This window comes from Centroberyx affinis, unplaced genomic scaffold (genome assembly GCF_046629955.1).
Source record: "Centroberyx affinis isolate AG114_WGS23_722 - 3 ecotype Tasmania unplaced genomic scaffold, CSIRO-AGI_Caff_v1 ptg000131l_1, whole genome shotgun sequence".
Classification (NCBI taxonomy): domain Eukaryota; kingdom Metazoa; phylum Chordata; class Actinopteri; order Beryciformes; family Berycidae; genus Centroberyx; species Centroberyx affinis.
Window position 1 is genome coordinate 700,138 of NW_027278831.1, and position 14,147 is coordinate 714,284.

The 14,147-nt window shown below is 41.2% G+C and overlaps 2 protein-coding genes across 2 annotated transcripts in view; one reads left to right on the top strand and one right to left on the bottom strand.

Annotated features, from left to right (window-relative positions):
- The first annotated feature begins 381 nt into the window (after nt 1-381).
- Nucleotides 382-1,834, top strand: rln1 (relaxin 1). Its single transcript, XM_071530497.1, has 2 exons — nt 382-577; nt 1,500-1,834. Exons 1-2 carry the CDS (start codon nt 382-384, stop codon nt 1,832-1,834), a joined length of 531 nt encoding a protein of 176 aa, XP_071386598.1.
- Nucleotides 1,835-3,351: 1,517 nt separating this feature from the next.
- Nucleotides 3,352-14,147, bottom strand: part of jak2a (Janus kinase 2a) — a 49,017-nt gene continuing 38,221 nt past the window's right edge. The window contains 12 exon segments of the mRNA XM_071530268.1: nt 3,352-7,389; nt 7,945-8,061; nt 8,376-8,493; nt 8,859-9,031; nt 9,961-10,085; nt 10,382-10,571; nt 11,124-11,257; nt 11,474-11,624; nt 11,827-11,978; nt 12,849-12,927; nt 12,930-12,989; nt 13,656-13,783. Coding sequence (XP_071386369.1) covers nt 7,282-7,389; nt 7,945-8,061; nt 8,376-8,493; nt 8,859-9,031; nt 9,961-10,085; nt 10,382-10,571; nt 11,124-11,257; nt 11,474-11,624; nt 11,827-11,978; nt 12,849-12,927; nt 12,930-12,989; nt 13,656-13,783 — 1,535 coding nt within the window. The 3' untranslated portion in view covers nt 3,352-7,281.

A 14,147-nucleotide genomic window follows, 5' to 3' on the forward strand; every position in this document is an offset into this window, starting at 1 on the left:
AGAGGAAGGGCTGGGGTTGGAGGCACAGGTTGATGAGGATACCAGTGAACCAGTGACTCATGATGGAGAGGTGTGGACTAACTGTATATAAGGTTGCATCGGTGACCAAGAGAACAGAAGAAGAAGAAGAAGAAACAAGAATCTGCTCCAAACACAGACTGATAGAAACTTATTTTATAACTTGAATATCTGATTCAGGTTGTATACACTGACAGCAACCCCCTGTGAAAGACCACTCTCCTAACTAATAGAAATAACAAAGTCATAGCCACTTTCAGAGACAGAACAGGATCCGGACCACCTGCAGCTCTGAGGCGCTCAGCCGATCACCTGTGCAGAGAAACGAGCCCGGCTGGTCCTGACAGTCCTAGGGGAGAGAAGATGCTTTTGAGGCTGACTCTTGCCGTGGTCGCGGTGTGTGCCGGGGGGCTGTGCGGCGGCGTGACGGCTGACGGGCTGAGCAGAGTGGTCGCACGGAGGGACTACGGGGTGAAACTGTGCGGGAGAGAGTTCATCAGAGCCGTCATCTTCACCTGCGGCGGCTCGCGGTGGAGACGGTCCGTCGACGGCGACTTGGGTGAGTTACCACGCTTCTCTTAATGATTAATTTGTGCACACTAAATACAGAGGTCTATATTTTAAAATTCCCATTCGAAAAAGTACATTTCACATGTACTTAAGAGTATGTTTAGATAGCCTCTATGTTTCAAAACATATACTACAAAACATGGGCCAAAAATGAACTTGTACATAATATCAATTAGAGCTAATTTTTGCATATTTTGAAACACATCTTAAAACATATTCTGAGATATAGAATATATTCGAGGAATATTTTCTCAGTATGACAGTAGGCTATGTGAAGTTGATTGAGAGAAATGTTCCGTAGACGAGGACTTGTGCACTTCACACATATTAGAAATACATGACATTAAAAAGTTTGGCTACCACAGTAATTAATCAGGTTAATGTAGCCTACTTCCTCCCCATATTTCAATGAAATGGCCGATTGCCACGGACAAAACCTTAGATTTCAGCACCGTGGCCAGCTCACGTTAAGGTGGGCTCCTCTAATTGGGAAATTGACTTAATATCAACAATCTCTAGTGGCTAATTTAATTACCATATTTACTGTACAGTTAGTCCTCTCCTCCCAGAGGCAGCTCTGAATAAAAGGGAAACACCTTACCATACCACAGTTTGCCCATTATAGGGTTAATATTTTTAATGGATAAAACTGAGATTAAATTATTCTCAAAAATGTTAAGATCTATGTCAAATCTCTTTGACATAGGCTTCATAAATTGGCTGTTTAATTAATAGAGAGACTAGCTGATTCATTAATTCGTTTAATGGGTGGGTACAGCTTCTGAGTAGCAAATAGTATTTTGTGTATGCAGGAGACACTGCATTGAAAATGTTAAGTTAACCCCATTTCTCTGGGGTAAATAAATGAATTAAAGTTGCCTGTCTTTCCTTCGACCCTCCCTCCCCTCCAGACCCCTTCCAGTGGAGCTCCTACAGTGACATCACAGAGGGAGACGACCAGCACACCCGGCAACAAGAGCTGACAGAGAGCCGCTCTCCTCTCCACATTCCCTCCTCTTACTCCCTGGCAGACCTCTTGGCCCTGTTTGGGGCTCTAGGAGACAGGCGGCCAGCGAGCGGCCGGCTGCCGCTGGGGGAGTTTCAGCAGTCCGTAGTATCAGGGGAGCAAGACCCAACTGTAGACTGGCCCAAACCCTTCAGGAGGAAGAGAAACTTTTCCCTGGGTGTGGCGGGTATGTGCTGTAACCAAGGCTGCACCAAGAATGATATCGGACGCTTGTGCTGAGGCAGGGCGAAGAGGGTGGGTGCAGTGGATGGGGTGGGGTGGGGTGGGTGGGGGGTTAGAGGGATGAAGACAAGGGGTGAGAAAAGGGGGGAAGAGGAGGTAAAACGTGTATTGTGTATTACTGTGGGTGACGCGTTACCCACAGTAATACACAATACAAGTTTTATATAATATACAATGCTGACTGGAAAAACAGTCATCACACCGCTCCAGCTCCAGCTCCGGGTCTCTCAAAATCACCTTTGTTCTATTGTAAAAGTGGACAAAGATGATGATAACTCTCAAAAGGCTTTGGAAAAAGCAGATTAGTTTGTGTGTGGGAATGTAAGCTATGGTGTGTGTTTTCATTCAGTGGTCAGGGGAAGAACACAGTCAGTTTCCATCTTTACTGTTTACTGTCTGTCCTTTACTGTGGAAATCAGCTGCGTAGGTCTGACAGAGTTTCAGGTTTAGGATTTAGGTTTTTAACAAGAGACAAGTTTATTTATTTGTGGTTCACCCACCACTGAGAACTGATTCCTAGCAAATTATGTTTTTCATCTCCTCAGTTGATTAGGCTACTATGTTGCTGAAGCAAGAGCATAGTCTGTATGTGTTCCCATTACAATAAATAAAACAATTTGTCACCCTATGAACCTGCCTAAGAACACATTGAAATACTATGTAAATATGAAATATTGAGCACTGATGCAGATGTCTGTCTGAAAACAATTAAATATTCTGATTATCAAATTTCTTTCAGAATATTGTATATTGTCCAATACATTTCTTTATATATGCATTTGCATATGCATGGGAAGAATATAAGATTTGGAGCAATAAACAGCACCAGCATGACACAAGCCAATATCATCCATTACTGTCAGTCAGGCTGCTGTGAACTCCTTGCTGACCTCAGTTCACAGCATTACGCCTGCCTGACCATTTTCGGTATGAGAAGATACCCTAAGGACACCACTGCATTAGATCTGATTTTTTTAATAATGGCTATCTGACTCAGACAAAACATTTGACCTCATGTGCAGAAAGATTGTAACAGTATTTTTGGTCTAACTGTGCAAAGGTAGAAATAATCGCCAACTGCTGTTGGGTAAAAAAAAAAACTTTAGTTTAAGAAGAAAAAACTGTCAGCTTCCAAATTATGTTTCACATTTGATAGAGGTGCGAGGCCGCTGGACTGTTGGTGTAATGTGATCAAAAACAGCCTTGAGCTTTTTGTGCACAGCTAGCTGCAGTTCGATGAAACTCAAATTCAGTTAGTTTGGATATCTATACTTTGTTCAACTGACGGCTGTTCATGTGCGCTCAATTTCTTCAGTCCCTATAGGTGGAAGCTGGATGTAGGCTAGTCTTACATTTCGTTTAATGAATAAAGTATATGCATAACTGGAATATATGATAAACCCATCTATATATACATTATATATATATATATATAAATTTCATTCATGCTGCACAGAACACTGCAATAAACTGAACTGAAATAAATGAGGCTCACACCAGGTCAACAATCTGGTTAACCATTTTATCAATTTCTTTGGAATGTATTAAGATAAAAAATGGCACATATTTCACATTTAATCAGTGTCGCCCAAAGCAATGGACACATATGACATTAACAGTGGTGCTGTTGGTAAAAAATAGTAATCTGAAATAGGAAAATGATATATATACGTATATCTATATATACTTTTACCCATCAACATTAATGTAAAAAAGACAAAAAAAAAACCCAATAATAACAATATGATAAATATTTGCATCACAGCCATGATGCAAACATCAGGCAAACTCTAAACAAACAAAGCAACCAATGAGTCTCATTTATGACAGATTTGTTTAAAAACCTGGAAAAAAAGATTATTTAGAGCAGCCAGGTTATTGGTACAAATACTGCAAGTATTAGATATGGCAGCTTTCAATTAACAGAGAGAATGTGTACGTGTGTGTGTGTGTGTGTGTGTGAGTGTGAGTGTGAGTGAGTGAGTGAGTGAGTGAGTGAGTGAGAGAGAGAGAGACAGAAAGGATAATATTCTTTTCTTTCTTTAAGCAGTGTCGTGTCACACCATGTTTGTCTGCACATGTATGCAGTAGGTTCACTTGCATAGGTGAAACATCCTTGAATATATAAAATTACATTTTTGGGGGGGCTTTTTTTTTGTTTGAAACACAGCATTCAGAGAAAGAGCTCTGTACAATTCTGATTCTGTTCTGCTTTCCTCTTGCCAATCTCCACTCATATCACATGTGAAAATGACCAAGCCCATTTCATCAGTCATTTACATTTGTTACATAAAGTTTTAAACTATCAACTTAAATAAAATCCTCTCCTGAGAGTATTATTCTTATACAATTGTAATAATTGCAATTGTGTGGCAATTGTAGATGCACTTCAAAAATGTGTGGTTGCCAAGGTTTGTGGAAAATTGTGGGCATCGCACTGCATACACACATTCATCAACATGTTCATCGTTCAAGGGGTGAGAATATCATGAAATGAATAAAAGTGAAAAATAAAAGTTTTAAATAAAACAGAAGGAAACAAGAAGCTACTGTAGAATGTAAAAGCATCTCCCTTTGTTACTGTTTCTCCATCTTCAACATGAACAGATTTTCATATTAGATATCTACAGGCAGATAATATACCCGTACAACATAAAAAAAACAAAACATTTCCACTGTATTCATAAAATATAGACCTTAATTATAAAAAGAAAATATCATATTCTCTCGAGTTCGTTCCCTTCAGAGAAAAGAATGATATGATTCCATGATATGACAAGATAGAAACAGTCAAAGAGATTTATGATCGGTTATTGCTGTGCGGCTCTCTGACTTATTTTTACCAATGTCACTATCTGCATAGGCGCCTGAGCAATGGGGCAAGTGGAGGAAATGCATCCCCATTATTCAATTAGGGGGAGCAAAGTTATGGTCTTATCATCATACAGTCCCCACAATCAGGTGATTACATTTAAGCAGCCTATATCAATGATCATTTTACTATTTTCAGCAACTGACAAAAACAAGTAATAAAAAAATCACACATTTTTGGACCACCCTTTGAGTTGGTTCAGTCGCACCCGTCGCTGATCATTTGCAACAGCATGCTTTGGCTGTCAATCACAGTCTGTCAATGAATCCACACAGGAGTCTGTTACAAAGGTAAGAAACATGCCATTTAGCTTAACTGCGATCATTGACTGAAAATAGAACATAGGAAAAGATAGGCTAGCGTATGTTGAATGAACCTGCTTGGCCCACTGACTCCAGCCAAACTTTAAACTAGCTAAAAGTAGGATTGTACTGTCGCCGAAATGCTGAACTGATCTGCGAGTCAACGTTAGCTAACTTTGCCAATCAAACATGTTTAATATTATCGGAAGCTAGGTGCGCCCTCTCCAGTACCAAAGAGGAAGCAGCAAACCGGGTAGTTACTTTGGTAACGGCCCAAAAAACAAATACCAATCAAATACCGTCACACACACATGATAGATGGTGAATTAACAGTGTTATGAGTCAGTGTTTAATTCGGCGTGTATCTGATCCCCCAACCAGCACTTATTTCAGTGAGAAATCTAATTTTTGAAACGGTTCGCCTCTCATTCCCACGGTCTTCTCCCACTAAAATAGCGCAGCTAACCAACGGAGGCTGGTAGCGAGTTGAGGCGACAAAATCAAAAATGTAAAGTTTGTACGGAAATACAGTTTATCTTTATGGATTATATTGATGCCGAATTGACAAGAAGACTGTCTACATATGACGCCTTTTATCTTGTGTTTCTAGAGTTATGTGTTTTTACGGACACGTAATGAATTGTTAATATGTCATATTTCTTAAAGGGAGTTTGGCGTAATATTTTCCCCGGAGAGCACAGGGAGCTTCAGTTTAATTCAAACTGCTAATATGTATATTTTTTAACATTTTGTCACCACTACAGAAACACTAGGTAACTGCTTAAGTATGATAAGGTTGTCTGACGTTGACTGCTGTTAGTTATTGGTTTGATTAATGGTTTAATAATTAATGGTGTTTGTATTGATTACTGACAGTGGCTGATCAGGCTAATTATCAGCTAATTGTAGGCTACTCAGTTTGGCTGTTTCTTGACTTAATCCAAAAGGTTAGGTGGTGTAGAAATGCAGGAAATTTGTTTTAAATTACAATTTGGAGGACCCCCAGACCCCACCGCCAATTATGTATCTTTCCAAGTTTGCTCCCCCATTTTAAAACATAACCAGGCGCCCATGACTATCTGCACGTTGCATAAAAAGTGGAAAGCAGACCACATACAATTTTAGGCAGTTTATGTCACAAGTCTGACCTCTGTTGTTAAGTAGATGGTGTGGTCATGCCATACCATCACTCAAAACACGACTCTAGCTTGTTCTCCTGTTGCTTCAGCACCTTAGAAAAATTGAGAATCACCATCTCTGTGCAATAAGTCAGACTTTAATTTGACTCTTGGTTACTGAGAACACTGCAAAGGCCCGTGTGCCTCTGCTGTAATGACCGGCTATTAAACACAAAAGTCCACAAGGCCGCCCGAAGCCCCGATGATAATCTCCAACACCACATTTACTTTTTAGGTACATCAGTCTTAAAAATATAAAGCAAGAGTCTGTGTGTGTGTGTGGGCACCAACAGCAGGAAGCCGGCAGTAGTTGCAGTCAATACTAGAAGTGCAGCCACACAAGAGGAGCGCAGTTACGCTCAGTTCAGCTGGATCTGGCTCGGTGATGTGGAAATCATCTTTCAAGTCCATTCTTGATTTCAGGTGCAGTCAGACAGTCTATTAGGAATCATCCCATGGTCTCTTTGGTCTGGTTTCATACAACAAGTAGGTGCTGCTCACTTAAAGCCTTTAAGTGGGACTGGGCATTAAAAAATGCTATTTATTCGTAATTCAATTTTAAGGCATCAAAAGCTACTGAAAAGTTACTGAAAAGTATTGAAAACCTCGGATTCTTAGAAGGTGATCAATTGATTCAATGCATGATTCAATTTGTAAAGCAGATGGCTTATACAAATGTTACAAAGAAAAAGTGCTTTCCGTTATCAAAGAAAAAAATCAAAAATATCCTTTCTGAACCGGTATAAAAGTGTTGTCTTTGAGCTTGCTGATTGAATTGGCTGCACTATGAAGCCAAATCTGATGATTAAAATGATTAATATGTATATTTCATATAGCCAGGGAAAGAAGTGGGTATACTGCTAAAAATCTATCTATCATCCTTATATGAGTCAATGTTAATTAGGCTGATAATCATAATCTACGCCCAGAGAAAAAACTAGGTATATTTTACATATCTGCAGATACCCTTGACAACATCACTGCAGTAATCCCAACCACCGCCATGAAGTCCACTGCTACTGTAATGATCTGCGGGGACGAGCCCCTCTGAGTCGAGCGTTAAGGGTCGAAGGTTCAAGGATCAAAAGCCCCTCATCCCTCCTTGCCGTCCCGGATGATGTCCACGCTCTGGGCCAACTTTGTGAAGGTGGGCCGCTGGCTCGGGTCGTTGCTCCAGCACTCTGTCATCATCTTCTGAATCTGACGGGAGACAGCAAGCGTTAACAAGAGAGAAAACAAACAAAAACAAAACAAGAGAGGCATCAGTTAATGCCCTCCACATGATAGGGACTACTAGAGCCAGATTCACAGTCATGGAATAAGCCCGGGTCTTGATTTTCAATGGAAAATTCTTTAGAATTTTTTTTTTTTATATCTGTATTACAATAACAGGATTCTCTGTTCATCTATTCATTGGATAAGGTGTTTTCATGATGTCCAATGATTGCTCTTGATGAGTCTTCTGCTTCCCTTTCCATTCATATAAAACTCCCCAAACTAGTGAGGTTGTCTCTGAAACCTCTCTGAAAGGAGAGGGAGAAACCCGGTTTGGTACAGTTGTGAGTCCCTGTTACGAGGCTCTGGTTGGGACAAAAATCTGGCTGCAGGCCTAATTCTGGTGTGTCCACAATGACAAAACTAGCAATATTATTGCCTTAGCTTGGGACCAAGCCCTGGGCAAGAGAAAGCTCTCATTAAGTCTGAAGAACAGCCCTGGTCTTAGATACGCAGCAGGCATAGTTAAGAGTTACCGACCTCCTTTGGGCAGTTGTTGGGGGCTGGCAGCCTGTATCCCTGCTCCACCAGCAGGTCTATCAGGTGGTACACAATCATCTGGCCCTGCTTTTCACTACCCATCTTGTCCATAAACACCTGGAAGAGAAACAGCAGCTTTTGAAAAACAGCTTGGTAAAACAGCCCAAAATTCAAAAGTGTGTCCTGTTTTTGAGTACATGGCACTGGGGAAAAGCAACAGAGAACAGTAGTCAATCAACTGATTTCTTTAATCACTCACATAAAACACTACAAGTTAATTGTACTGGCAATTGCTCACATACCAATTAGTCAATCAGACGGATGAAAAAGGAATAAAGTGTGGTAACGGAGAGACAATAAGATGGAGGGTGACAGAAGAAGAGGGCAGATTGGAGAGTGAGAGAATGAGGGAAAATAAGAGAGTGCCGTACCGCTGGTGGGCTGCAGTTCTTGTCACTGTGAGTGAAAAGCTCGTAGAGGACCACGCCGAAACTCCACACGTCCGAAGCCACAGAGAACTTGCTCGCCGTCAATGACTCTGGAGCATACCTGGAAAACACCACGACTCACTCTTACATACATAACAACGAACACGTCTTTCAAAACAGGTCATGTATTCCAGTCCACGCTACAATACAAGCAGACATGCATGGATTTACACTTAGAGAGCCTGGATGTACAGAAACAGAGAATGTGATTTTTGTCCCCATGTGACCCAATTGATCTTATTTTTTTCATTTAAAGCTTGGTCAGACAGGGTTAAAAAAATATGTTCTGCACCTGTAGAAAAACCAGTCAGAGATATTCATACAGAGACAATTTTTTATGATCGCAGCCAGGAAATGATACTTTCACTTCTCAGAAAGCTCTTTGTCAGCAGTAATGAAAAGCAGTATGCAGTATGTCTTCCTCACCAAAAGATGGGGCTTTCCCCAGGCTCTCTGACAGTGTAGTACTCTTTGTCCTGCGGCAGGACCTTGGTCAAGCCAAAATCTCCTATCTTCACCCTCATCTCGCTCTCCACCAAGATGTTCCTAGTGGCCAGGTCTCTGTGGATGTACCGCTTAGTGGCAAGGTAGTCCATACCCTGGAGGAAAAACACACATAGACAGGTATATATTTATACTTATTTTGTTACTATTTATAATGCAGAGGTTTCCTCTGGTAAATAACTACCATTGTGGAAAACTAAATTTTTTAAAGAATAATTTTTATGACATTTCTGTTTTATTGGACACAGTACAGTGGGCAGAGACAGGAGAGATGGTTGACATGTGACAAAGGCCCCAGGTCAGATTCATAGGACATCGCAGTTACAGGGTATGCACCTAAAGCCCAGGTCACACTAGACGATTTTAACACTGATTCTAAGTCTGATTTATATCTGGGCTAGTCAGGGTTGGGGAGGGCACTCAGGCCCAACGGTCGGTGCAGACTATCCTGTAGTGTGAAACGGTCCAAGACTCACCAAGACTGAAATCTGAGAATGACACTGGCAACAGCCAATGGGCGTTTAGACATACCACATAAGGATTCAATTACAAATTAAGTGAAAGAAGTCTTGTACAAAGTTCCTCATCGTTATTATTGTAATGCTGCCTGTCACTTCAAAATACATTTGCAATGTAAATGTAACTGTAGCTTCTGTACCATGAAGCAAGACACAATAGAATACCTGGACGAATAGGTAAATGTTTTTGAATGGCAGAATCAGGTAGCGTGTGATCCCATCTTTGTCCTGTTGCCTAGTGTGAACATCCTCCTGACTGGACGGCAAGCGTTTATTCTGAACTGCCCTAGTCGGGAAAGACTTGTAGTCTGACGTAGGCTTCAGCCAACTAAGCCACCAGGATGACCCTTAAATCCTAATTTTTATATTCTTTTTACATTGAACTGCAGCTCCAGGAGGAATTGCTGCAATATATGCAGGGTATATGGCAAGATGGGGCTATAACTATATAGCTATAGCTATAATATAATAATAGACTTAAAAGTCCACACCAACTTCCATGTTACCTTGCAAATCTGTGAGGCATAGTGCAGCAGTTTCTTGGAATCAAAGCGGTCCTTGTTCTTGATGAGGTAATCTCTCAGACTGCCGTAGGGGAGATACTCCATGATCAGCCTTAGGTTCTTTCGCCCTGGAGAAGGAACAAAAAACAGAGAATTCAGGGTGAGTAAAGTACAATATGCAGGAGAGAAATACGAAATGGGTGAGCAGTGCAGAGGCCACAGAGAGGAGATCTGGCCTAGATAAAGTAATTTTGACCCACTAAAAATACAGAGGAGAAAGAACTAAAGAACTGAGTCAGGTTATGCAGGTATAATACATTAAGACAGAGCAAGGATGAAGAGCAGGATATAAAATCCCCAAAACTTATTGTGGTTTTCTGACAATTTGCATTCAGCATATCAGTATCAAACAATGTGCTCGTACCAACGCTGTAGCAAACTCCCTTGTATTTGACAATGTTTTCATGCTGGAGGGATTTGAGGATCTCTATTTCCCGCTCAAAGTCCCTGAGGTGCTCTGCTGTGCTGTGCTGTAGTTTCTTCACGGCAACCACCTCCCCTGTGCTGTCCTGCAGGGGGTCGTACCTGCACATCTCCACACTGCCAAAGTTTCCCTGGAGGAAATGGAGATAAGAGATATAGATAGAGAGATACAGACATGTAGAAAGACAGAGAGAAAGAGAGAGAGAGGGAGAGAGAGAGAGAGAGAGAGAGAGAGAGAGAGAGAGAGAGAGAGAAGACAACAACTGGTTGATTGAGTATAAACAAGATAAAACTAATGAGAAAGAGTACTGAATACAAACATATGTGCAAACCCACAGACATAATCCAATGAAAGAAATGAAACAGAAAGACAAATAGTCAATCCTAGAGAAAATGATAGTTGCAAATGTTAGTATTGTGATAGTGAGATCATTGGTACAGTGAAATAACTGATAAATTACTGTTATTTTATCAATAGAACTTGTTTAACCTGGAAGACCAAATTTTTCTTTTGATGACTATACACAAGCCACCAGCAAATAAGTCCAACTCTATCTCAAGGACCCAATGCGTTTGACTGTAGCATTTTCTCCATGACTTTTTATAAGTCTCACTTTGTCTCTAAAGTGTGTTTATTTGTGTGTGTATGTCTGTATGTGTCTATATTTCTCTGCATGTCTCACTTTGCCGAGCTGCTTGAGAAAGATGAGGTGCCTCTCCTCAAACTGGGCAGGCTCGTGGCTCTCGGAGGCCCATGGGAAGCCAGAGCCTCGTGTCCTGTTGGGCACCATGTCGCTCTCCACCAACAGCTCATAGTCTGTCACACAACCAGATGCAAAGTTAATATATACTGTATATACAGTACATTATGCACGGACGTGAACGGGAAAACAAAAAAAGGAGAAAAAAAAAAGGCAGGAAAACCACAATCTCTCTTTAGAAATAAATGAATGGGAAATGTATGTCCAAAAGACCCTAGATGTGTGTGTGTGTGTGTGTGTGTGTGTGTGTGTGTCTGCATCAGTCTTCTTACCTGGTGTGAAGAGGCTGTTGAGATCTCTGATGACTGCCCTAAAGGAGGGGCGGTGTAAAGGTTCATAGTCCATGCAGCTGTTGATCAGATTGGCCAGCTCGGTCCACTTGGGAGCGGGCAGCTGGTGCCGGTCTACATAGAACAAGTTCTTCTGCAGGAGAAACGGCAAAAGTTACGACCCGCACAAACACCACATTTTCAAACTGATCTGGCAAACTAAGGTACTGGGGCAGAAGATGCACTTTAAGTTTGCAGATGTATTTAAAAATAATCTGTCTGTTTCCCATTTTTTTTTAAACGTATATGGCACTGTAAAGTTTCAAAATTATTATACATATTATGATTTCTGTGACCTTGGAGGAGTCCAGGGTGCTGAGTGGTTTGTCTCCCCCACTGCAGATCTCCCACAGCGTGGTCCCAAAGGCCCACTTGTCCGTGGCCTGGCTCAGGTTGTGGGGGTCTTCGATGCACTCAGGAGGCACCCATGGAATACGCTCCACCAGAACTGAGGGATGGATGTAGGGAGAGAAGCACAGGGAGAGAAGAGGGGGAGACAGAAAGAGAGGAGAGGAAAGAATCCAGTGGATGGGAAGGTGGGATGGAGGAAAGAGAGGAAGGATGAAACAAGAAATGAAGGGTGGGGTTGCAGGGAAGGCAAGCAGATACGGGTTAGGAGTGAGGTGGGTGAAGGGAAGAAAAGGAAGAAAAAATATTTTTTTAGGAAAAACAAACAAGTCAACAGCAAGTGGTAATTTCTGTGCAGGTGGTGAGGGTTCATTGATTCATTTGGTTTTGATATTTTCGGCAGCACGTTCCCAAATTAACCCCCAACAAGCGCCACATGCTGGTGAAGCTCAAACTTGAACTCTCAAACTTTGTCACTGTTGGCCGCTGTACACTCTTTCAGATCATGAGCCAATCAAATCAAAGCATCTCTGTATCTAATAGGCTCCTGATTGGCTGCCTGCCTGGCTTTACACGAAGCAGTCTCCCCTGTCTGGATGGTTAACTAGTCTAATGTTACTTCAAACGGTTCAAACTTAATGTTATTCCCATGTGGCAACACATAGTAGGTGTGAGGCCACTAAAAAGGAAAAAATGTTGACCGAGACAAAAAACATCCATTGTATAAGTGTGAGTGCAAGTTTTAAATTAAAACTCTACATCTACTCACACAGTAGCTGATTCTGTACATGAAATAGCACTGATAATGGGGAGGGTGGCATATTTCTTAATGTGACCGGTACAAATGATTCTTGGCAGGTAAATTGTGAGCCAAAAAGTTATTTTCTGACATTTTCTGGCAGGTGTGAACACATCAGTCAGAGAAAGTGCTTTTCACATGAGGACAAAAATATTAACTCTTGTTTCTCACCATCTCGGGGCAGCACGGTGATGCTGATGCCAGGGTCACTGAGCTTGATAAAGGGCAGGCTGCCCGTCTTCCGATCCTCTCCTCTCTGATCAAAAGAACGTTCTTGGCACAAACATTTCCATGAATAAGGTTCTTATCCTCCTGTGTACACACAAGGCAGGGACAGCATAAACAAATTAAAATTAAAATGCAAGAACTCCAAGATTCAACTTTTGAGTCTTGGTTAAAAGGCACAATCCGTAAATGATGCCCCTTGTTGCAACCCTTTGTCCCCAGCACTCGTTTTATTTACATAGTTATTCACTGAAGATATTTCTCTTTACCATAAAATTTCTGAACTTTCGATAAAAGGACAGACATTATGCGACAGTATGTGTACAATGTAATAAATAAAAGTTCAATGACAACAAAGTCTGTCTGTGCAGAACTATGTTCATTTCTGAGCCACAAATCTTTACTAGCGATGGTATTAGTTTGCTAGAATGTAAACAACTATTTAGAAATGTCATTAAAAAGTGCAAATAATATAATTTGGATGGAGAGCTTGTAAAACTGTGATGGGCAAGCCGTCTCTTTGGTGATTACTACAGCAGAATAAAATGGAGCCAATATCACACTTCATTTTTCTGCCCTACGATACTTATTGTCACATTTTTGTATCACAATATATTGAATTTTGATATATCGTCCCATCCTCAGTAAACATGTCATCACTGTCCACCTTTGGAACATAAAACAAACATTGAAAAACCACTGCTGTAGGTTGTATGGGCTGGTGTGAACAGTATTACATGTCAGCAGTCTTACCAGGTAATGCATAGCCCAGGCCAGCTGCTTGGCCACTTCTAGTTTCCAGGTGATGTTGACACAACTCTTGTTCTTTTTCAGGTAGGTGTCCAGTGAACCAAATTTACCGTACTCCTGCACCATCATGTCTGACAGGCAGATGAGAGAGAGAGAGATAATTTATTTATTTGTACCATTATTCATATAGAAAAGCTCATAAAGAAACCTTTGTTATTAAAGTTCCACTCAACCAGTTTGTGGTTCAGTGTATTTCCTGTGGTTCAAGCACACTTTGTCGGGAGTTAGAGAGAGAGAGAGAGAGAGAGAGAGAGAGAGAGAGAGAGAGACAGAGAGAGAGACAGAGAGAGAGAGAGAGAGAGGCAGAGAGAGAGAGAGAGAGAGAGAAAGTTGCTGAAGCAGGAAGAGCACTTTCCCCTCCAATGAATTTCCCCACCCATATTTTTGCATTAGGTCAGGAGATTTGAGCCAATAACGTTCATCTTTTCTTAACTA

Excerpts from the sequence above, each read along its gene's own strand:
- rln1 (XM_071530497.1), top strand. The coding sequence starts at position 382 with ATGCTTTTGAGGCTGACTCTTGCCGTGGTCGCGGTGTGTGCCGGGGGG. Across the intron at positions 578-1,499 it reads GTCCGTCGACGGCGACTTGG|ACCCCTTCCAGTGGAGCTCC; the intron begins GTGAGTTACCAC and ends CCTCCCCTCCAG.